General features: G+C 42.4%; 1 protein-coding gene across 1 annotated transcript in view; it reads left to right on the forward strand.

Annotated features, from left to right (window-relative positions):
- Nucleotides 1-25,011, forward strand: part of LOC126416476 (nuclear inhibitor of protein phosphatase 1) — an 80,472-nt gene that overhangs the window by 32,831 nt on the left and 22,630 nt on the right. Inside the window, exon 3 of the mRNA XM_050084211.1 lies at nucleotides 5,637-5,790. Within this exon, the coding sequence (XP_049940168.1) occupies nucleotides 5,637-5,790 (154 nt within the window). The remainder of the gene's footprint in view (nucleotides 1-5,636; nucleotides 5,791-25,011) is intronic.

Genomic DNA, 25,011 nt, shown 5'->3' on the forward strand with positions numbered 1-25,011 from the left:
CCTTATTTAGATTCATTTCTGACTTTAGTGTGGAATTATACTGTATGAAGAAGTGTGCTGCAGCAGATACGCTTGACAGTATTATTATTACAATATTTTCTTTTATAAAATGTTGACTTCAATGGATTATCTGGTTCATAATGTCTCTTCCACTGTGATCATCTGATGTAATTTTTCTTCATAAATAGACAAATTGTACATCTTCCTACAGCTTCGTTAGTTATATGCATTTAGTGAGATATAATTTTTATTTTATTTCATTTCCAAAGTACTTTTAGGGCAGTTTCCGCAGGTTTCAACAAAAAGTATTGACAGCTATCACAGTTAGATGAGCACTTTGTCAGCAGTGAATTGCAGTATCTTGTTTCTTATACCTGCTAATTTTCCATGGTTTCACATCTACTTTGTTGAACTCAATTTGTATGTGCACATACCTGATCTATAATCTACCTGACATTCATCATCTTGCTGAATTTTCCCATACCTTATTATAGCTATATGCTGATTCTGTAGCCGTCTTCTCATAGTACATGTTGCATATCCCTGTCTTATCCTGATAGTGATGAACAGGGTGAGCAGCAATTACTGCTTGCTGGCGACACTCTGGTGCACCAGCACCAGGAGACCAGCAAGTCACATATTTTGCTTTTGTTTGATTCAGATTTTTAATTCTTAAATTCTTTGCATATTTTTGTGTGCTTGCTTAGTTTAATTCTTAAATTCATTGCATGTTTTGGTATTTGAGAGGTGTAGTATCATGTTTTAGTAATAGTAATGTGACCATTTGCATATTTTGTAGTGCAGTAGTCATCTGTTTGTTTATGTGTTTTGAATGGCCAGTGACCATTGACCACAGCTCAACCAGCTACCAATCTCCAGTGGTGAAGCAGCAGGAGACTAGAAAATCACATGCATAGCTCATTTAAAAAAAAAAGAAAAAAAAGAAGGAAAAAGGAAAAAAAAATTGCTCTTAACGGTAGTGTGCGGACACAGGATGAACTGCTGAAGGTGCTGTCTTCAGGCTACTGCCTCAGGGTGTGGTGGCAGTGGAGAAGATGGTGGGATACACGGGACACCTCAGGTGTCGCTTGCTTCGCTCATGGCCTCTGCTGTCAGGGCACCTTCCATCATACCCAAAGCAGTGTATCCACGCCCAGTGCAGGGTTAGTGGTGGGTTGTTATGTGAACACGTCGCTTGAATTGGAGTGTGAATGTGGATGCTGGTCATCTGACTTTGGCCATTCACTCTATGACCTTCAGCAAGGTCTGAGAGAAGGCACAATGGGGAGGGGTGTTCTAGTTATTGGGGGCACCAGTGTTAGGTGCGTTAAGGAACCTCTTAGGGAACTAGTGTCCAGGGCTGGAAAGAATTCCATTGTACACTCAGTGTGTCTGCCAGGGAGGGGAAGGGATGGGGGCTCATCAGAAATGTATGGAGGAGGCCCTGCTTGCAGCTCTCCAGGGTGAAAAGTGCAGTAGTCTACAGGTTGTTGCTTATGACAGCACCAATGACATTTGTAGCTTGGGTTTGAGGTCATCCTCAGTTCCTACAGGTGGCTGGTGAAAGTTGTGAAGACTACTGGCCATGCTTGTGGGGTGCAAGCAGAGCTCTCACTTTGGTTTGGAGCAGAGTGGAGGGTCTCAACCAGACACTCCATCGATCCTGAGACAGTCACAGATGCAGATGCACCTTCGCAATGGGGTGGAGAGTTGCAGGTCTCAGTTTGATAAGTTAGGGTGCGCTACACAAAGGTCGCAACTACTAGCAGTGTACTTGGGAAGTGCACAGGGTTTTTTTAGGCTAGGTGGTAGTTTGAGGTCCTCTGATGAATGTTGACTGTTTGCTATGAGAGAGAGCAAAATCAGATCGCATGCGAAGTAAACAAATTTCAACAGTCAAAATTTTAACAGTAAATTGTAGAAGTATTCATAACCAAGTTCCTGAACTTACTACCCTCCAGGAAAGTTGTTGCTCTCAGATTATTTTTGGAACCGAGAGCTGGCTCCTGAAGTAGAAAGCTCTGAAATATTTGGTGAGGTATGGAATGTGTATCGGAATGATAGATTAGATGTCGTAGGAGGGGGAGTATTCATTGCTGTCGGCAAAAATTGTGTGTCTATTGAGGTTGAAATTGAGTCTGACTATGAAGTTCTCTGGATTGAGTCGCATGCCTAGGTGAACTCAAGCTAATTATTGGATGCTTTTACTGGTCACCTGATTCTGCTGTACACAGTTCGTGCAGTATTAATGGGAGGCAGCTTTAATCTATGAGTATAGTTTACAGATTCACTGTGGGTGGTATGGAGAGACAATCTTGTGAAATACTTTCAAACAAGTGTTCTGCAAATTGCCTTCAACAGCTACATACACAATGGAAATATTTTAGACCCTTTAGCTACAAATAGGCCTCACCTTATTGACAGTGTCAGTATAGAGACAACAATTAGTGATTGTGAAGTCAACATAGCAAACGCATCAAGAAGTCTAGGAGAGTATTTATGCAAGGAAAAGCGGATAAACAGTTGTGTGCACACCACTTAAACAGTGAAGGGACATCATGTGGTTCCAATATGATGGACACAGAGGAATTATGGGCAAAATTTAAACTGATTGTAAGTTGCACTCTGAACACATTTTTGCCATGTAAGTGCATTAAGGATGAAAAAGACCATCCATGGTTTAATAATCAAATTTGGAAAATGCTGAGGAAACAGAAGTTATTGCACTCTTGCTTGCAATAAAAAATGCAAATGTCGAAAGGCAGAAGTTAGTAGACATTCATGTGTCTGTCAATAGATCAATGTATAGAGTGTACAACTGCTTCCGTCATCACACCTTAGCAAAAGATCATTTCAAGAACCCGAGAAAATTCTGGTCATTCTAAAATCACTCAGTGGGTCGAAGGCTTCTATTTAGTTACTTGTTGACCGCTCTGGGAAAGCCAAAGTTTTAAATTTCACGTTTAAGAAATCATTCATGCAAAGTGATTGTATGAACATACTATTGTTTGACTGTCACCCAGGCTCCCACATGGAGGACATGGAAATAACAAAACAACTAAGTCGCCAGGTGCAGATGGTATCCCAGTGTGATTTTACATAGAATGTTCTGCAGTATTGGCCCCTTACTTAGCTTGCATGTATTGCGAATCTCTCATCCAGTGCAAAGTCGCAAGCAACTGGAAAAAAGTGTGTGTCACTCCGGTTTATAAGTAAGGTAAAAGAATGGACCCACATTATTACAGACCAGTATCCTTAACATTGGTTGCTGCAGATTCCTTGAACACATTGTGAGTTTGAATATAACAAATTTCCTTGAGACGGAGCTTCCGTCCACAAATCAGCATGGATTTAGAAAGCATTTCTCATGCTCTTTTCTCTTGTGATATCATACAAACCATGGATGGAGGCCAGCAGGCAGTTTCCACATTCCTAGATTTCTGGAAATCATTTGACACAGTGCCCCACTGTAGACTTGAGCATAAGGATTAGATTCCCAAATATGTGAGTGGCTCAAAAACATCTTAAGTAATAGAACCCAGTAGGTTCTCCTCGACTGTGTATGTTCATTAGAGACAAGGGTATCATCAGGAGTGCCCCAAGGATGTGTGAAAGGGCTGCTCTTATTCTCTCTATGTATAAATGATCTGACTGACAGGATGAGCAGTACTTTACAGCTGTTTGCTGATGACACTGTGTTGTACAGAATGGTGTACAGAAAGGTCTCATCACTGACTGAAGGAGGATACAAGATGGCGTAGAGAGAATCTGTAGTTGTTGTAGCAAATGACAGCGGTTCTAAATATAGAAAAATGTAAGTGAATGCAGATGAGTAGAAAAACAATCATGTAATGTTTGAATACAGCACTAGTAGTGTGCTGCTTGACAGAATCACATCAATTACGTATCTAGGTGTAACGTTGCAAAATGATGTGGAATGAGGGCATCAGGTTGGTGGTAGAGAAAGCAAGTGCTTGACTTTGTTTTATCAGGAGAATTTTGGGAAAGTGTAGTTCATCTATAAAGGAGATGGCATATATAATAGTATTGCAACTCATTCTTCAGTACTGCTTGAATGTGTGTGATCCCTTCCAGAACAGAGTAAAGTAAGACATTGAAGTTGTTCAGAGCATGCTGCTAGATTTGTTAGCAGTAGGTTGAGTCAGCACACAAGTATTATGGAGATGCTTCGTGAAGTCAAGGGGGAATCCCTGGAGGGAAAGCAAGGCTATTTTCGTGGGCACTATTGTGGAATTTAGAGAACCAGCATTTGAGGCCGACTGCGGATCTATTCTACTGCTGCCAATGTGTGTTTTGCGCAAGGACCACAAAAATAAGATGAGAAAAATGAAGGCTCATACAGAGGCTTATAGACAGTCATTTTTTGCTCTCTCTGCGAGGGGCACAGGAAAGGAAGTGATTAGGAGCAATACTTGCTACCCTCCACCATGCACCAAATAGTGGTTTGCTGAGTATGCGTGTATGTAGAAATTATGTTCTGGTTCTCTTAATATCCTGGTTAACATCAATCTGCTTGGGCAAAGGCTTTTCTAGTATCTTAAAATACATTTTTAGGTATGCTTTACTATACACTTTGTGTTCCAGTTCTATTAGGAATGTAGCTGTGAAAAACAAAAGTCATGAATTATGTTCATAAAATCACTGTGTTTCTTCAGATAGTCCCCCTGAACCAAAACATAGCTGAAATTATTTTGAAACATTCACTGTAGTCCTTTTTTTTTGGAGCTGCAACTAGTACTGCTCTACAATGTTCTTGGATGTCCTTAATTGCATCATAACAGTGTCCTTTCATTGCCGGCTTCAATTTGGGCAACAACCAGAGGTCATCAGGGGTCAAATCAGGTGAATACGTTGGGTGATCCAGTGCTGTGACCCACTTGGTGGCCAAAAACTTATGCATATTCTTCACTTGGTGGGCTTGGTGTAGTCATGGAGGAGCAGCCGGGAACCTGCATTTTAGTTTTCAGGTCGAATTTGACAGATTCTTGTCCACAAGCGCTGGAGGGCTCAAAAAATTTGATGTTGCCTCACTGTGCCATTTTCTGATGAGTGTCAGGCGTGTACTGTTACACTTATGGCCAGAATGCCTGCTGCAGTAATGCTACTACTTTGACTTTCTGCACAGCTGTTTTTGAAACCTCATGGCTCATATGCTACAACCACACTGTGTATTTAATCACATATCTGTGGCCAACAATGCTTCTTGTGTTCTGCTTACTTTCTTGAATCGAACGTTGTCCTAACAAGCATTTTCTCCTTCACCCCCTCAATCCCCTTACAGGTAACTATTATCAAAATTTTGTGGTTGTGACACCAAGTATAATGTGCTATATTACTCATGTTTTTCCACTGATGTCTTCTGTGCTATGGACATGATAAAAAACTTTGAAATCTTGCTTTCTATTATTACTCATACTGCACACTGGTTTGAATAGCAGATATTTCACTTGTCAGACTGTCTTGGTTAACTCTATAGGCACAAAATCAAATAAAAATATATGTCTACATTAGTTTTCAAAGATGGCTACTGCTGTAGCTAAATCTGTCTTGTATAGATATTCTGAACAACTCAGCCTTAATTTTATAATTACCTTGTGACAATTCTTCTGTTTCAGAAATTGATGATAGATGAGAAAAAGTGTTACCTCTTTGGCAGGAATCCTCAGATGAATGACTTTTGCATTGACCACGCATCTTGCTCTCGAGTTCATGCTGCTCTTGTGTATCACAAGCATTTAAACAGAGCCTTTCTGGTGGATTTGGGAAGCAGTAAGTAAATTCCCATAACTATTATCATTATTTTTTCAGTGTCTCATTCAGATCAAGGAATCTTTATGAAGTAGTACATGTTTTTAAGATGAAATGATGCTCACAGTAAGAAATGTCAATGAAAATTTGTTGTTTGTTTACTATTGAATCTGTTTTAATTTAGTAGGGTGCAGAATATATGCTCATTGATTTAAACCAATGCATTTCATTGAGTCTTGCATCCTTATTATACATCATTGTCGAAGAAACAATACCAGTTCATGAAATTGGACATCATTTTACAAGACAATCACGTTACTAAGGAATAAACTGTTGCTTGACTGTAAGTTTTCTGTGAAAGTGAAGTTCCTTCCTGAGAGTGATTATTAACAATAAAAAATATATTATCTATCTCACACTAATAGTGATCTACTAAACCTATGACTTTATTTTAACTGACTGGCTGTTACCTATTGGGATACAAATAAAAAAGCCAAACATCATTCACTCTATGCTTTAGTGATTTCTGCTGAATATTTATAATATCCATTTAAGTTTAGGTTATTGTGTAAATACAGAACAGATAACACACAACAACAGGAGTAAATAGAGGGAAGTTATGTTCATGGAAGAAGAATTAATTTTGTATACAGGGTTTTCAGTTGCACAGGTGATTCTTGTTGTGATTATTATTATTTTTTTTAATTATTATTGGTATCATCATCCAGAAACTTGCTGGCTGTATCAGAGAAGGCCCAAAGTTGCCATTGGAGACCAAAGTAAAGAAGTTGCTTGAGGAACCTAAAGTTAAATTTTTACAAGAAAGTTCAGGTAACTCAGTGGAAGATGATGACACAAGTGTTGAAAATGAAGGCCGGACATTTTATGATGCCTAAAATAATGATGTGAAAAGGCATTGTAAAGTCTACCTCAAAGACTGGAGTCCGCAGCTCTTGGTCTCGCAGCCGCACTCTTGCTTCCCAAGCATGGGGTCCTGGGTTCGACTCCCGGCATTGACAGGGATTTTCACCTACCTCGAAATGACTGGGTGTTTGTGTTGTCCTCATCGTTTCATCATCATTATTCATGAAAGTGGTGAGGTTGGACTGAGTGAAGGTTGGGAATTTGTATGGGTGCTGATAACCGCACAGTTGAGTGCCCCACAATCCGAAATATCATCATCTTCATCATCATCATCATCATCAAAGACTGGAAGAAACATTCAAATAAAATGTTGATGATGTGTGAAGACTCTATACGAAAAGTTGAAACAACAAAATTACTCACAATACTTAAAGATAGCCATGACAATTACACGAGATGTTTACTTTGAGGAAATTACGCCAGATGCATGCTTCGAAGATTGAGAGGAATCAGTTTAAATAAAGTGTAGTGAATTTTCTGCTGATGATTGGCAGGCAGTATTTGGCATATTCTGGAAAGAGAGATTGTGGGAGCAGAGGAAGACCTGTGTAATGAAATTTATGGATGTTATCCTAACCAAACATCCTGGGATATCAGAGGACAATCTGGGAGATAATGCGAGGTGGTTTGTCATTTGAGGATTAAAGTGGGAAAATATAAAATGTGTAAAAATGTTTCTCCGTACTCTTTGTAAAAAGGACTGTCCAATACTGGCCCAGTAATACCAAACTTGGGGTGAACCTTGGTTCTGAAACTTCACATACTTTTTTTGTTGCAGTCATACTCTGTTTTATCGTGATTTATCCTCAGACCCATTTTCTGTGCCTTCTCTATTAGCACCGTAGTTGTTCTTTCAGTTTATATTCCTCCTCTGCTATGGCAGTATCATTGGAAAATGCTAAAATTTCACTTGACCATCTTCATTTACACCTCTTACACTTGATGACACTCTTTTTAAGGCTTTTACCAAGACTGAGATAAATAGGCTGGTTAGATGCAGCCTTCCTATTTGACAACTGTCTCCACAGTGAAACATGCAGACATCCTGCTTTCAACTGTTACATTTAGTTTTATCTACGTGTATTCTGGTCGGCCTGATCAATTTCAAAAGTATTCCTGATTCTTCCATTATCCTCCAGGTGCTTCCTCTTTGTACACTATCATAAGGTTTCTTGAAATCTGTAAAAAAGCAGTATACCTTCTTATCAGAGTGCCAAATATTTTCAGTTAGTTACCTGGGAGTGAATATTTGTTTCATTATTGACATATATTTTCGAAATCTGGACCGGTACTCTTCCTGTACTTGAATGTAACAAATGCAGAAAAATTATGAGAAGACCTTCATGGAGGAATTCCTAGACAGCCGTCCAAAACTAACATCCTTGCATTACTGGTGGACATCCTGCTCCATGCAGTACCTTGTGCTTACTGTAGAATTCCAACTACAACTTTACAGACTCTAGAGGAAAAATACTGTGTGGAAAAGGTTCTGCCTTTAACTTGATTTTTGAATATGACTCAGTACACAGTTCTGTCAAGTGCCAGCTTAAAGAGTGTGAAGTTGCACTTCCTAGTACAAGGGGAGTTTGAAAAGTCCGTGCAAAAATAAAAACTACTTAGGTGTTTGGGGTAAACTTTTTTTATTTTTCGACATAGTCTCCTTTTAGACTTATACACTTCATCCAATGCTGTTCTAAATTGCTGATCCCTTCTGAATAATAGGAATTGTCCCAAGTCTGCAAAATAGCTATTAGTTGCTGCAATCACCTTCTCGTTTGAATAAAATCTTTGTCCCGCCAGACATTTCTTCAAATTGGGGAACATATAGTAGTCCGAGGGAGCCAAGTCTGGAGAACAGGGGGGATGTGAAACGAATTGGAATCCTATTTCCAATAATTTTGCGACCACAGCTGCTGAGGTTTGTGCTGGTGCATTGTTGTGATGGAAAAGGACTTTTTTGCTGTCCAATTGCCGGCTTTTTTCTTGCAGCTCGGTTTTCAAACGGTCCAATAACGATGAATAATATGCATCTGTAATAGTTTTACCCTTTTCCAGAGAGTCGATGAGGATTATTCCTTGTGAATCCCAAAAGACAGTCGCTATAACCTTTCCGGCCGAAGGAATGGTCTTTGCCTTTTTTGGTGCAGATTCTCCCTTGGTAACCCATTGTTTAGATTGTTGTTTGGTCTCAGGAGTATAATGATTTATCCATGTTTCATCCACAGTGACGAAATGATGTTTAAAGTCCTGCGGATTCTTCCTGAACAGCTGCAAACCATCCTTGCAACAATTCACACAATTCCGTTTTTGGTCAAACGTGAGCAATTGCTGAACCCAAGTGTGGACAGCTTTCTTATGTCCAAATGATTATGCAAAAAATTATGTACCCGTTCATTCGAGATGCCCACAGCACTAGCAATCACACGCACCTTAACTCTTCTGTCATCTACCACCATATCATGAAATTTATCAATGATTTCTGGAGTTGTGACCTCCACAGGGTGTTCAGAATGTTCAGCATCACTTGTGCTCATATGGCCACTCCAAAAACTTTGAAACCACTTATAAACTGTTCTAATCAAAAGTACAGAGTCACCATAATGTTTATAAAGCTTCTCTTTAGTCTTCTGAGGCTTTTTGCAATTCATAAAGTAATGTTTAATCACCACAAGAAATTCTTTTTCGTCCATTTTTTGACAATCACTCAACTTCCTTGATTCACACGAATGCCAAACACAAAGAAATAGACGAATATGGCTGAAACTTGGTGTGCTTTCTTCCCAAAGATGCTACTAACTAAACATGACCTCGATATGAGCCAGTGGTGCCATCTTTTGGACTTTGCACGGACTTTTTGAATGCCCCTCGTACATGTGTCTTTATATCTAAAGAGATGAGAAAAAAGCCGCAACCTTACGAAGTCCATTAGCTAGATCACACCCAACTATATGGAGAAAAGTTTGTGGCTCCATGACACAATTAGTCTTGGGAGAAGAATGGACAAAATATCCCATTGTTACTAAATGACATTATTTACTATAAACGCATGTTCAGTTTATAATGGGAAGGATATTGTGAGATGTTGAAGATATGCAAGGAGAATGAAAAAGGACTTCACAACTTTGGAATGATATAGAAATTTATTGAGATAACTTACAGAATCAATAGATTTGTCATTTTTGTAGCAAACGACCTCAAGTTTCATATAAAAGTATCAAGTGTCATTTTATATAAAAACAAAGATGAGGTGACTTACCGAACGAAAGCGCTGGCAGGTCGATAGACACACAAACAAACACAAACATACACACAAAATTCAAGCTTTCGCAACAAACTGTTGCCTCATCAGGAAAGAGGGAAGGAGAGGGGAAGACGAAAGGAAGTGGGTTTTAAGGGAGAGGGTAAGGAGTCATTCCAATCCCGGGAGCGGAAAGACTTGCTTTTGGGGGAAAAAAGGACAGGTATACACTCGCACACACGCACATATCCATCCATACATACAGCCACAAGCAGACATATTTAAATATGTCTGCTTGTGGCTGTATGTGTGGATGGATATGTGCGTGTGTGCGAGTGTATACCTGTAAATATGTCTGCTTGTGGCTGTATGTGTGGATGGATATGTGCGTGTGTGCGAGTGTATACCTGTCCTTTTTTCCCCCAAAGGTAAGTCTTTCCGCTCCCAGGATTGGAATGACTCCTTACCCTCTCCCTTAAAACCCACTTCCTTTCATCTTCCCCTCTCCTTCCCTCTTTCCTGATGAGGCAACAGTTTGTTGCGAAAGCTTGAATTGTGTGTGTATGTTTGTGTTTGTTTGTGTGTCTATCGATCTGCCAGCGCTTTCGTTCGGTAAGTCACCTCATCTTTGTTTTTATATATAATTTTTCCCACGTGGATTGTTTCCTTCTATTATATTGATATCAAGTGTCATTTTAGTTTGATATAACAACCATTTGTGATGCGGCAAATGTTCCTCAGGTAATCAGTTTCTTCCCACATTCATCGCATCAAATCGGGTGTAACGTGTGCAACAGCAGCATAGATTCTGTTTTTCAGGTTGGTTAAATTGTTTGGTAGGGGAGGAACATACACACGGTCTTTAATTAAATTCCAAAGAAAGAAATCCATTGGTGTCAAGTATGGGGAGCAGGGTGCCCATGCAATTGGCACTTTGCAGCCAATGTACCTACCTGGGAAGTGGTTATTGAGGAAATACCAAACTTCCTTGAGGAAATGAGGTGGTGCACCGTCTTGCTGGTAGTAAACCATCCCATCTTGGTCATCTTCATCGATCTGTGGAATTAAAAAATTTTAAAGCACATCCACCATATAGTGGAGATGCTGAGTTGCACATTCCATCCTGGATTTTCCATTGTTTGGTTAAAGCACTTCCAGATACACAATACCACTGACAGTTTTCTCCATGAAAAAGAAAGGGCCTTACACTTTCAGTTTGCTAAGGGCACAGAACACATTAACTTTGGGGCTGTCCCATATTCTGCAGTTGTGGGCATTCACCATGCCACTGGCATGAAATGATGACTCATTGCTGAAGATTATTGTGTTCACGATTGTCTTGTTGTCCTCTATCTTATGCAACATTTCTACACAGAATTACCTACTAACAGTCTTATCTGCATCACTAATGTGCTGTGCCAGTGTGTATCTGTGTTGTTTCAAGTGTAAATATCTACACAGTCCTTGCCAAATAGTCTTTTGTGGAATACCAGTCTCATGAGACACACATCGCTTTGATTTTTGTGGACTGTGGGCAGAGCTCTCCCTAACCTGTTCATCATAACAACAACACACAGGTGACCTGATGATTTATCATGTTGCAGTGAACAACTCATCTCAGCAAAGTTCTTGTACCAAGAGTAAATTGTAGGTCTGCTTGGAGATTTTTTAGCATATTTGGTGTAAAATTTACACCAAACACTTGTTGCAGAGTTCATTTCATAAAATCAAAACACAGCGAGCACGCTCTGCACCCATGAAAGTAGTCATCTTAACTGTTCACTACACTGGTGCTCCTGGTGGGTGAATAGTGTACTAATGCACTGTGTGAAGCAAACTTGAGGTCGTTTGGTACAAAATGACACATCTTTGGTTCTGTAAGTTATCTCAATAAATTTCTGTATCATTCCAAAGTTATAAAGTCTTTTTAGACTCGCCCTATATTCTTGCTTCCTGAAGCTATACAAGAATGAAAGTCAAGAAAGACAAATGGGATCATTTACAAAGTAAAGCTGTCCTGGTGATTGTGGCAGCACCCCTTATGAATAAATTTCTTTCTGAAAGCTGCCGACTCAGCAGCGTTAGTGCAATGTTGTCTTTTGTTGATGCTGAAGGAAGTTGCTAGAACTTGTGATCTCAGATTATCATGTTGAGTGAGTGGTAATTAGTGTGGCACTTTATGATAAATGTGTCAATCTAATAACAGAGAGAAGGTATTGGTAGTGTATGAACAAAGAGTGTATTTGAATTGTGTTGTTTCTCTAAAGCTATTCTATAAAACATAATTAATATTTTCAAAATACTCTTATTACTTTCATTTCACCACCAAGAATACTGTAAAAGCAAAAAGTAGTGCAGAACACTTCTACAATTGAATACCACATGAGTAATGTACCCTGCCACAAATGCCAAATGCACTGTGTGAATCAAACTTGAGGTCGTTTTGTACAAAATGACACATCTTTGGTTCTATGTTTAACTTTTGGATATGATCTAAACTTCACTGAAATGACATAACACAAATTTTATGTCTGTGTCAAATGTTTCTTGCATTTTAGATGTTCTTTTGCCTCTCCTTTGTAAAATTTGTGTTTAGCTACTTATGTGGCATTGTTTCTTCAACAGTGATATGCTTCTGATGCTTCTGCTCATTGCATGAGTGGATCATGTAATAACTAGTGTCTGCTTTTTGTATGATTTGTATTGTACCCTTTATTTCTTTCGTTATAGGTAAAATAAACAGGACCAAAGACTAGCACTAGTTATTGGCATTTACCATTTATTTTATCTTTAGCTGAGTGTTCTATCAAACTCCTTCTGTGATTTTAGAATCTTCTGTAATTAGAAAAAGCTGTGTGTTCCAGAGCATGACCTACCACAAATATTATTTTTTCTTCTAATTTGTGCCCATTTTGTTGTGCTGGTTGCTTCATAATTTCTCTTTACCCCTTTGTACTCAACCTCATTTTCCACCTAATCTTCTTTTAAGTTGTTCTGTTACCATTGAAGTGTGTGGTATGTTACTAACTCCATTTTTCAAATAGAAATATATGTGGACTGTAAATATGATTTTTTATAGTAACTGTTAAGTCAATATTATCACAACATAAACTCAATTAAGTCCAAATCTGGAAACAGGTGCATCAATGAAGTGCAACACATTAGCACTTAAAGCACTTTTGTTACTGACACCAACATACGGACAGAAAAGAATTGATTTCATGGACAGAGATGCTGCCATTTGTGCAAACATTGAATATTTCAGACTGCAAATGTTACGAACATAAGAAATTTGAGAACCCTCCATAAACAATAAATAATGAATAACAAATATTTGCTGGGGATGGATTTTGAAATGGTGACCCACAGCATGCCAGCCAGCAATGCTAACTGCCACTCCAAAGGTATGCAGCACAGCTTGCAGCATTGCTTCATCTTTTGGAGAAACAGCAACCTGCTATTCCCAAGGTTCTCATTGGACTTGACTGCAGCACCCTGGATCTAAATCTTGACCAGGGTCCTCTGTGTGGCAGTGCTGGAGGAACCTTGCATTCTGGCCACGTTGTCACATCCTCTTCACTACAGTGAGAGCATTGAAAGAAGCTCTTCCCATTGAAGCTTTGCGATCATTGAATGGGTCTTCAGTTTATTTCAGCGAGAAGCTGCCATCGTTGATCTGATACTACAATTTTCCACACAGACAAAAAAATTGACGCCAAGTCTCCGGAGCTGCATCTTACCAACTGGTGCTTGTCTTTATAGCACCCGGTCCTTTTCCTATGCCTCCAGTGTTGGTATGCGAGCCAGCTGTCTTGCACCTTTGGGTGTGGGGATGGGGTTTCCCAAATAACCATCTGGTGAATTGTCCAGTTGAAACGGGGACAGTTCTCGTTTTTGACCTCACGACCATGGAACAGGAAGACTGGTGTGAAACCTGTTGTGCCTTGCTATGCTGTGTTATATGCTAATATAATGATGGGCAGTTTATCTCAATCTCTTGGTCAACATCAAAATATATGGAGAACATATCTGCCAGCATCCTACTAAACTTACTAAACTGTTCGCTGATGCCATTCTTATTTGGATGGTAGGCAGTTGTCGTCCTATAGGCGATGTCGCAATGTGAAATTATCAATGACAGTAGTTTCGACAACAAAACTTTCCCACAATCAGACATCTTGACATATGTGTTTTATAAGGAACCGTGCAATTTTCAGAGCTTCAGCAGTTGGCACAGCTTTGATGACAGTGTACTGAGTGAGGTACTTAGCGCAGATTATTATCCATCGATTCCCATTAGTTAACTTTGGGAACCTCCCAAGAGGTGAGTTTGAGTCCTGCTGCAGGTGGGATTGGGATCTAATGTCCAGGAGGTATCTGCAGTATATGCTTCCATCACTGGCATTCCTTACAATGGTTCACATAGTGTCTAATGGATCAATACAGACGTCTAATACTGCCTAGAGTCTTCATGAATCCCAGGTGACCAATTGTTGGGACATCGTGGATGTTCTTCAAGATAGCTGGCCATAGAAGAGGTAGAATGTTGAGCAACCATTTCTGCCCCATCATATAATAGTTCCTCTTACAAATGTTCTGTATATTATTTGTAATTCTCCTTTTCTCAGTTTTTCGTTCTTTGAGGCACTGTAGTCTTCAGCAGTGCTGGACCTTCCCTTTGTTCAGCAGCAGTGTCATTTATGGCAGCAGTGACTGAGATTTCATCCACACTGCCTTGTTCCGCTAAAGGATTCTTGAAAGGCAGTCAGCACCGATGTGCTTGCATCCATTTTTGTAGACCGCTGTGATGCATTTCTGAAACCTCAATGTACATCTCACCAGTGGATCCTTCAGGCAAGTTAGCCAGCATGAAGAGTGGTGTTGATCACAACATTGAATGGTTTGGCAATAAAAATGGCCAGAACTTGTTGATGGCCAAAACAATTGCAAAGAATTTTTTCTTGGCTGTAGGGCAGTTCATGTCAGACTAAGAGAGTAATCTGAGAGCATAAGCTACTACCTTTTTCAGCACCTTCCTGAGTTGGTACTAGAGATGTACTCATCCTGTAACTGCCAGCATCAATGTGAAGTTCTGTCTCGGCATTCTCGTCATACAAAGCTAGGACTGGAGATGATGTGAGACATGCAGGAGAAGAGTCATTGAGGTTCTGGAAGGCATCAACAGCAATGTGGAGTCATGCTGTCTCCAGTGACATGGGCAGCTGTGCTAGGTTTCTCTATTGAGGACCCATGGCTTGAATTTCGATTGGGTTTAAATCTATGGAGTTTGATGGCAAGGGGAGCATGATAAAATTATCCTGATGCTCATTGGACTGTGCATGTACACTATAAGCTGTGTGATGTGTTGTATTGTCCTGCTGGTATATACCACTGTGTCAAGGAAAAACGAACTGCATGTAAGGGTGGACGTATCCCAAAGGATAGATGCATAGTTGCGTTGTTCCCTTATGCCTTCCAGAATTACGACATCACCCACGGAATGCCATGAGAACATTCCCCAGACCATAATGCTCCGTTTCCCATCGTGGACTCTTCCTGATTGTTGTAGGGTGCCGGCCATCTGTCCAATGGAGCATCTGTAAAGGGCACTCAGTGGATTTCCAGTTGTGATATTGGTGTGCAGGTTCTATCCTTTGTTTGCCAATGAACAACAGTCAGCATGGGTGCATGAACCATGCACCAGCTGTGGGGGCCCATATGCAGCTACATTTGCTGAACAGTCATTAAGGAGACAATGATAGTAGCCCCTTTGTTCATTTGGGTGGTCAGTTGCTCAGCAGTTGCACATCTATTCGTCTGTACACGTCTCCACAGCTGTTGTTGACCCCCCGTCTCACCCCTGTCATCTGTGCCCCATGATGCACCACAGTTGCCTCAGCACCAATTTTTAATAGTGCCATTTTGCCATGCATGGTATACTGTGACCACAGTGGCACGCGAACAGTTTGCAAACTTAGCTGTTTTGGAAACCAAAAGCCATTGATCATGCCCTTTTGGATGTCAGATAAATCATTCTGTTTCTGCATTATGACAATAAATGCACCGTTTCTGCATCCCCCTGACAACCATTACATACCCTCCATCTGCTGTCCATGAATGGTTGTTGCATGGTGACATGGAACATAGATGGTGGTAACATTAATGTGACTGGACCATGTAAAATGCAACATCAACCAAAAGGAAAGAAAACTGATCAACAAGTTGTGCCTTAAGCAAAATAGGGTCAGAGTTAGTGGAGAACTAATGGAGGGAATAGGAATAGGAAGAGGAAGAGGAAAATGAAAAGGATGAGTACCCAGACAGAGATGCTACCTTTCACCTGTAATGTTTAATATCTACATGGGAGAGATCATAGGAGGATGCACAGATGGAATAAAAGGAGTGTGTGTATAAGGCAAAAGGGTGTAGTGTATAAAGTTTGCTGACAGCATGGTCATGTCAATAGAAACCAAGGAATAAAAGGAGTGTGTGTATAACGCAAAAGAGTGGAGTCAACATGGTCATGTCAATAGAAACCATAAGTTACCTAATGACCCAGTGGAACAACTAAATATCAAATGCCAAGGTTTCAGAATGAAGATGGATATGAAAAATATTGAAATCATGGTACTTGGAGTAAAAGGGGAGATGAACAAATTCATCGTAGTTTGGCAACTAGAGCAGACTGAAAAATTCAAATATTTGGGAAGTGTTACAACAGAGGTAATAAATTCACATGGACATTGAGACTAGTGATAACCTAGGGAGCATTCAACAAAAAGAGGAAGTTGGTATGCAGGCAACTGAATAAAAATCTAGGAAAAGGGTGAGCAAATGTTATGTATCAACCATAGCTTTTTATAGTGGTGTTACCTGAACACTGCAGAATGATGAAGAAAGGGGGCTGTAGGCACTGGAAATGTAATATAGATGAAGCAAGAGGGTGCATATTGGGAAGTAAGGTTGAGGAATGAAGAGATGTTAAATTGACAAGAAAAAAAACCTCTCACGTAGCAAAGGAAAAGAAAGAAAAATTGGCTAGCCTCAACTTGAGAAGATAGTGCTTACTCCAGCAAGGAACTGAATGATGGAGAGTAAAAGAGTTAGAGAGGGGGGAGGGGGGTAGGAAGAAGATGGCGTCAGCTAACCAACAGTATCAGGGAGGAAAGTGGTAAGTACATGGAACTAAGGAAGAAAACGCAGGACTGGAATGGGGTGATGTACCACACCTAATACTCCACTAGGCAGAACTATTGATGGTGGTTGTGATATAGGGAGGCAGCAGTATCCAAGTCTGGAACAAAGACTTGTTATAATGGAGTTCCAATCATGACAGTGATTATACTGTGTTCAGTATGTAGTGTCACCCTTCAGAAATTCAAGCAGGCAGTTATGCAACAATTCGTCATGTCTATAAAGTGTGCTAAGCAAACCTGTATTACATGGCAGCTGTACATAGAGTTAGGTTCAGGTCACTGGCACATGTTCAGTGCTCTCCCAGACTTCATTTCACGGGTTCTCGAGAGGAGAAGCCACCAAAGAGCCTGTAGACTAAGACACTATGTCTGTAACTTATAAATCCAATTGGACCACAATTTTTGTTGCCATGAGAGGAAGGGAGATAATGGAGCAGACTGTTCCTGTGGCCATATCAGTTAGCTACTGTAAACACTGTATATCATGATCCCGACACTCCCAAGGAACAGCTACAAACGAGAGCCCCCCTTCGTCACCCAGCACCACCCTGCATTGGAAGAACTGAACCACATCCTTCACAAGGGCTTTTTATTGTCTATCATCATGCACTGATATGAGGGACATCCTACCCAAGATCCTTCTCACCCTCTCTTAAAGTACTGTTCTGTCGCACATCCAACCTCCACAACATCCTAGTCCATCCTTGTGCAACTCTCCATCCCATCCCCTTGCCACAAGGATCATATCCCTTTGGAAGACCCAGGTGCAAGACCTGCCTAGTCCACCCACCCAACACTTCTTATTCGACTTTTATCAATGGCTTCCCCTTCCCCATCAGAAGCCAGGCCACCAGTGAAAGCAGCAATGTCATGTACCTGCCAGCTGTGCTGCGAACAGTGCTCAGGTTTTTATATTGGTATGACTACAGACCAGCTGTCCAGCAGGATGTATGGCCACCACCAAACTGCGCCCAAGAGCAAAGTAGATCACCCTGTTGCACAGCATGCAGCTGAGCATAACATACTTGATTTCAGTGGCTGCTTCACTACCCAAACCTGCTGGATCCTCCCCTCCATCACCAGCTTTTCTGAACTGCACAGATGGGCGCTGCCTTTCCAACACTGTCTCTGCTCCCAAAATAATCCTGGCCTCAGTCTACAGTAACTTAATGTACCCGTTCCCTCCACAGACAGTTTCCACCTCCTGTGTCCTATTACCTCCCAACTCATGTTCCCTCACCATCGTTGTGCACTGCTCCCTGCAGTGCACCCACTGTCTTTACCACTTCTCTGCTCCTCTCCTTTCTGCTCCCGTCTTTCCCTTCCCTTCCCTTCCCTTCCCTCCCTCCACCACAGCCTCCCAATGCTGCACCAGGTAGCCTTGTCTGCCACCTCTGGTTCCTGCGCGCTCTGCCAGGCAGCATTGTTTTCCCTTCCATCACCTGTACCTAGCTATCCTATCCCTTGCCCTGCACTGCTCCAACAGAGATTGTTGCTCCCATTTGACACATTTCAGTTTCTTTTTGGTCTTAGCAGCCAGAGTTAAGGGTTGTGTGTGTGAGGTGTGCTTATTTGTATTAATGAGTGTGTTTTGCTCTTTTTTGGTGGAGGCTTTGGCCGAAAGCTTAATGTATAAGACTCTTTTTGTTGTGGCTTTCTGAAATAGAAAGGTGTAATGTATTCAACCTAAAAACCTTCAACCACCCACCCAGTGATTTAAAGAATTTCATGGATAATAAAATTAAAATGGTCAAATTAAAAAATCAGTGTGCAATGTGAATGTAAAATGGGCCGTTCCACATCATTACAATTAATCATGGAACATGAAACTAATTAAATAACTACAAACACAAACTGAAATTATGTCTGCCTGCCAACTCTTGCATATCTGGGTGTGTGATATATATATATATATATATAATGGAAGGAAACATTCCACGTGGGAAAAATTATATATAAAAACAAAGATGAGGTGACTTACCGAACAAAAGCGCTGGCAGGTCGATAGACACACAAACAAACACAAACATACACACAAAATTCAAGCTTTCGCAACAAACTGTTGCCTCATCAGGAAAGAGGGAAGGAGAGGGGAAGACGAAAGGAAGTGGGTTTTAAGGGAGAGGGTAAGGAGTCATTCCAATCCCGGGAGCGGAAAGACTTACCTTAGGGGGAAAAAAGGACAGGTATACACTAGCACACACGCACATATCCATCCACACATACAGACACAAGCAGACATATTTCATTGAAATTTTGAATTTTGTGTGTATGTTTGTGTTTGTTTGTGTATCTATCGACCTGCCAGCGCTTTTGTTCGGTAAGTCACCTCATCTTTGTTTTTATATATAATTTTTCCCACGTGGAATGTTTCCCTCCATTATATATATATATATATATACACACACACACATTCCACGCGGGAAAAATATATTTAGAAACAAAGATGATGTGACTTACCATACGAAAGCGCTGGCAGGTCGATAGAAACACATACATACACACAAAATTCTAGCTTTCGCAACCAATGGTTGCTTTGTCAGGAAAGAGGGAAGGAGAGGGAAAGACGAAAGGATGTGGGTTTTAAGGGAAACGGTAAGGAGTCATTCCAATCCTGGGAGCGGAAAGACTTGCCTTAGGGGGGAAAAAAGGTCAGGTATACACTCGCGCGCGCGCGCGCACGCACACACACACACACACACACACACACACACACACACACACACACACACACACACATATATATCCATCCGCACATACACAGACACAAGCAGACATTTGTAAAGGCAAACAGTTTGGGCAGAGATGTCAGTCGAGACAGAAGTACCAAGGCAAAGATGTTGTTGAAAGACAGGTGAGGTATGAGCGGCGGCAACTTGAAATTAGCGGAGGTTGAGGCCTGGCGGATAACGAGAAGAGAGGATATACTGAAGGGCAAGTTCCCATCTCCGGAGTTCTGACAGGTTGGTGTTAGTGGGAAGTATCCAGATAACCCGGACGGTGTAACACTGTGCCAAGATGTGCTGGCCGTGCACCAAAGCATGTTTAGCCACAGGGTGATCCTAATTACCAACAAACACTGTCTGCCTGTGTCCATTCATGCGAATGGACAGTTTGTTGCTGGTCATTCCCACATAGAAAGCTTCATAGTGTAGGCAGGTCAGTTGGTAAATCACGTGGGTGCTTTCACACGTGGCTCTGCCTTTGATCGTGTACGCCTTCCGGGTTACAGGACTGGAGTAGGTGGTGGTTGGAGGGTGCATTGGACAGCTTTTACACCGGGGGCGGTTGCAAGGGTAGGAGCCAGAGGGTAAGGAAGGTGGTTCGGGGATTTCATAGGGATGAACTGAGAGGGTACGAAGGTTAGGTGGACGGCGGAAAGACACTCTTGGTGGAATGGGAAGGATTTCATGAATGATGGATCTCATTTCAGGGCAGGATTTGAGGAAGTCGTATCCCTGCTGGAGAGCCACATTCAGAGTCTGATCCAGTCCCGGAAAGTATCCTGTCACAAGTGGGGCACTTTTGTGGTTCTTCTGTGGGAGGTTCTGGGTTTGAGGGGACGAGGAAGTGGCTCTGGTTATTTGCTTCTGTACCAGGTCGGGAGGGTAGTTGCGGGATGTGAAAGCTGTTTCCAGGTTGTTGGTGTAATGGTTCAGGGATCCTGGACTGGAGGAGATTTGTTTGCCATGAAGACCTAGGCTGTAGGGAAGGGACCGTTTGGTGTGGAATGGGTGGCAGCTGTCATAATGGAGGTACTGTTGCTTGTTGGTGGGTTTGATGTGGACGGACGTGTGAAGCTGGCCATTGGACAGATGGAGGTCAACGTCAAGGAAAGTGGCATGGGATTTGGAGTAGGACCAGGTGAATCTGATGGAACCGAAGGAGTTGAGGTTGGAGAGGAAATTCTGGAATTCTTCTTCACTGTGAGTCCAGATCATGAAGATGTCATCAATAAATCTGTACCAAACTTTGGGTTGGCAGGCATGGGTAACCAGGAAGGCTTCCTCTAAGCGACCCATGAATAGGTTGGCGTACGAGGGGGCCATCCTGGTACCCATGGCTGTTCCCTTTAATTGTTGGTGTGTCTGGCCTTCAAAAGTGAAGAAGTTGTGGGTCAGGATGAAGCTGGCTAATTTAATGGGGAAAGAGGTTTTAGGTAGGGTGGCAGGTGATCGGCATGAAAGGAAATGCTCCATCACTGCGAGGCTCTGGATGTGTGGAATATTTGTGTATAAGGAAGTGGCATCAATGGTTACAAGGATGGTTTCCGGGGGTAATAGATTGGGTAAGGATTCCAGGCATTCGAGAAAGTGGTTGGTGTCTTTGATGAAGGATGGGAGACTGCATGTAATGGGTTGAAGGTGTTGATCTATGTAGGCAGAGATACGTTCTGTGGGGGCTTGGTAACCAGCTACAATGGGGCGCCTGGGATGATTGGGTTTGTGAATTTTAGGAAGAAGGTAGAAGGTAGGGGTGCGGGGTGTCGGTGGGGTCAGGAGGTTGATGGAGTCGGGTGAAAGGTTTTGTAGGGGGCCTAAGGTTCTGAGGATTCCTTGAAGCTCCGCCTGGACATCAGGAATGGGATTACCTTGGCGAACTTTGTATGTGGTGTTGTCTGAAAGCTGACGCAGTCCCTCAGCCACATACTCCTGACGATCAAGTACCACGGTCGTGGAACCCTTGTCCGCCGGAAGAATGATGATGGATCAGTCAGGCTTCAGGTCACGGATAGCTTGAGCTTCCGCAGTGGTGATGTTGGGAGTAGGATTAAGGTTTTTTAAGGAGGATTGAGAAGCAAGGCTGGAAGTGAGAAATTCCTGGAAGGTTTGGAGAGGGTGATTTTGAGAAAGAGGAGGTGGGTCCCGCTGTGACAGAGGACGGAACTGTTCCAGGCAGGGTTCAATTTGGATGGTGTCTTGGGTAGTTGGATCATTAGGAGTAGGATTAGGATGATTTTTCTTCGTGGCAAAGTGATATTTCCAGCAGAGAGTACGAGTGTAGGACAGTAAAATCTTTGACGAGGGCTGTTTGGTTGAATCTGGGAGTGGGGCTGAAGGTGAGGCCTTTGGATAGGACAGAGGTTTCGGATTGGGCGAGAGGTTTGGAAGAAAGGTTAACTACTGAATTGTGGTGTTGTGGTTCCAGATTGCGTTGATTGGAATTCTGAGGTTTTGGAGGGAGTGGAGGTGGAAGTGGGAGATTGAGTAGATGGGAGAGACTGGGTTTGTGTGCAGTGAGAGGATGTTGAGGTTTCTTGGAAAGGTTGTGAAGGGTGAGTGAGTTGCCTTTCCGGAGGTGGGAAACCAGGAGATTGGATAATTTTTTGAGGTGGAGGGTGGCATGCTGTTCTAATTTGTGGTTGGCCTGTAGGAGGATGCTTTGAACAGCCGGTGTGGATGCGGGAGAGGAAAGATTGAGGACTTTTATTAAGGATTGGAGTTGACGGGTGTGTTCATTGGCTGAGTTGATGTGTAGGTGAAGGATTAACTGGGTGAGGGCAATGGATTGTTCAGTTTGGAACTGGTATAGGGACTGACGGAAAGAGGGTTGCAGCCAGAGATGGGAACTTTAAGTGTGAGGCCTTTGGGGGTAATTCCAAATGTCAGACAAGCCTGAGAAAATAAAATATGGGAGCGTAATCTGGCTAGGGCGAAGGCATGTTTGCGGAGGAAATGTAAATAAAACTTAATGGGGTCGTTGTGGGGGTGTTGTGGGGGTGAAATGGTTGGTTCCATCAGATTCACCTGGTCCTACTCCAAATCCCATGCCACTTTCCTTGACGTTGACCTCCATGTGTCCAATGGCCAGCTTCACACGTCTGTCCACATCAAACCCACCAACAAGCAACAGTACCTCCATTGTGACAGCTGCCACCCATTCCACATCAAACGGTCCGTTCCCTACAGCCTAGGTCTTCGTGGCAAACGAATCTGCACCAGTCCGGAATCCCTAAACCATTACACCAACAACCTGAAAACAGCTTTCACATCCCGCAACTACCCTCCCGACCTGGTACAGAAGCAAATAACCCGAACCACATCCTCGTCCCCTCAAACCCAGAACCTCCCACAGAAGAACCACAAAAGTGCCCCACTTGTGACATGATACTTTCCGGGACTGGATCAGACTCTGAATGTGGCTCTCCAGCAGGGATACGACTTCCTCAAATCCTGTCCTGAAATGAGATGCATCGTTCATGAAATCCACCCCACTCCACCAAGAGTGTCTTTCCGCCATCCACCTAACCTTCGTACCCTCTCAGTTCATCCCTATGAAATCCCCGAACCACCTTCCTTACCCTCTGGCTCCTACTCTTGCAACCGCCCCCGGTGTGAAACCTGTCCAATGCACCCTCCAACCACCACCTACTCCAGTCCTGTAACCCGGAAGGTGTACACGATCAAAGGCAGAGCCACGTGTGAAAGCACCCACGTGATTTACCAACTGACCTGCCTACACTGTGAAGCTTTCTATGTGGGAATGACCAGCAACAAACTGTCCATTCGCATGAATGGACACAGGCAGACAGTGTTTGTTGGTAATGAGGATCACCCTGTGGCTAAACATGCCTAGGTGCACGGCCAGCACATCTTGGCACAGTGTTACACCGTCCGGGTTATCTGGATACTTCCCACTAACACCAACCTGTCAGAACTCCGGAGATGGGAACTTGCCCTTCAGTATATCCTCTCTTCTCGTTATCCGCATGGCCTCAACCTCCGCTAATTTCAAGTTGCTGCCGCTCATACCTCACCTGTCGTTCACCATCATCTTTGCCTCTGTACTTCCGCCTCGACTGACATCTCTGCCCAAACTGTTTGCCTTTACAAATGTCTGCTTGTGTCTGTGTATGTGCGGATGGATATGTGTCTGTGTGCGAGTGTATACCTGTCCTTTTTTCCCCCTAAGGTAAGTCTTTCCGCTCCCGAGACTGGAATGACTCCTTACCCTCTTCCTTAAAAACCACATCCTTTCGTCTTTCCCTCTCCTTCCCTCTTTCCTGACGAAGCAACCATTGGTTGCGAAAGCTAGAATTTTGTGTGTATGTATGTGTTTCTATCGACCTGCCAGCGCTTTCGTATGGTAAGTCACATCATCTTTGTTTTTAAATATATTTTTCCCGCGTGGAATATATATAATAGAGGGAAACATTCCACGTGGGATAAATATATGTAAAAACAAAGATGATGTGACTTACCAAATGAGAGCGCTGGCAGGTCGATAGACACACAAACATACACACAAAATTCTAGCTTTCTCAACCAACGGGTGCCTCGTCAGGAAAGAGGGAAGGAGAGGGAAATACGAAAGGATGTGGGTTTTAAGGGAGAGGGTAAGGAGTCATTCCAATCCCGGGAGCGGAAAGACTTACCTTAGGGGGAAAAAAGGACGGGTATACACTCGCGCACACACACACATATCCATCCACACATATACGGACACAAGCAGACATATTCAAAGACAAAGAGTTTAGGCAGAGATGTCAGGTGAGGCGGAAGTGCAGAGGCAAAGATGTTGTTGAACGACAGGTGAGGTATGAGTGGCGGCAACTTGAAATTAGCGGAGATTGAGGCCTGGTGGGTAATGAGAAGAGAGGATATATTGAAGAGCAAGTTCCCATCTCCGGAGTTCGGATAGGTTGGTGTTAGTGGGAAGTATCCAGATAACCCGGACGGTGTAACACTGTGCCAAGATGTGCTGGCCATGCACCAAGGCATGTTTAGCCCCAGGGTGATCCTCATTACCAACAAACACTGTCTGCCTGTGTCCATTCATGCGAATGGACAGTTTGTTGCTGGTCATTCCCACATAGAATGGGTTACAGTGTAGACAGGTCAGTTGGTAAATCACGTGGATGCTTTCACACGTGGCTCTGCCTTT

The sequence above is a fragment of the Schistocerca serialis genome, chromosome 8, assembly GCF_023864345.2.
Source record: "Schistocerca serialis cubense isolate TAMUIC-IGC-003099 chromosome 8, iqSchSeri2.2, whole genome shotgun sequence".
Lineage (NCBI taxonomy): Eukaryota > Metazoa > Arthropoda > Insecta > Orthoptera > Acrididae > Schistocerca > Schistocerca serialis.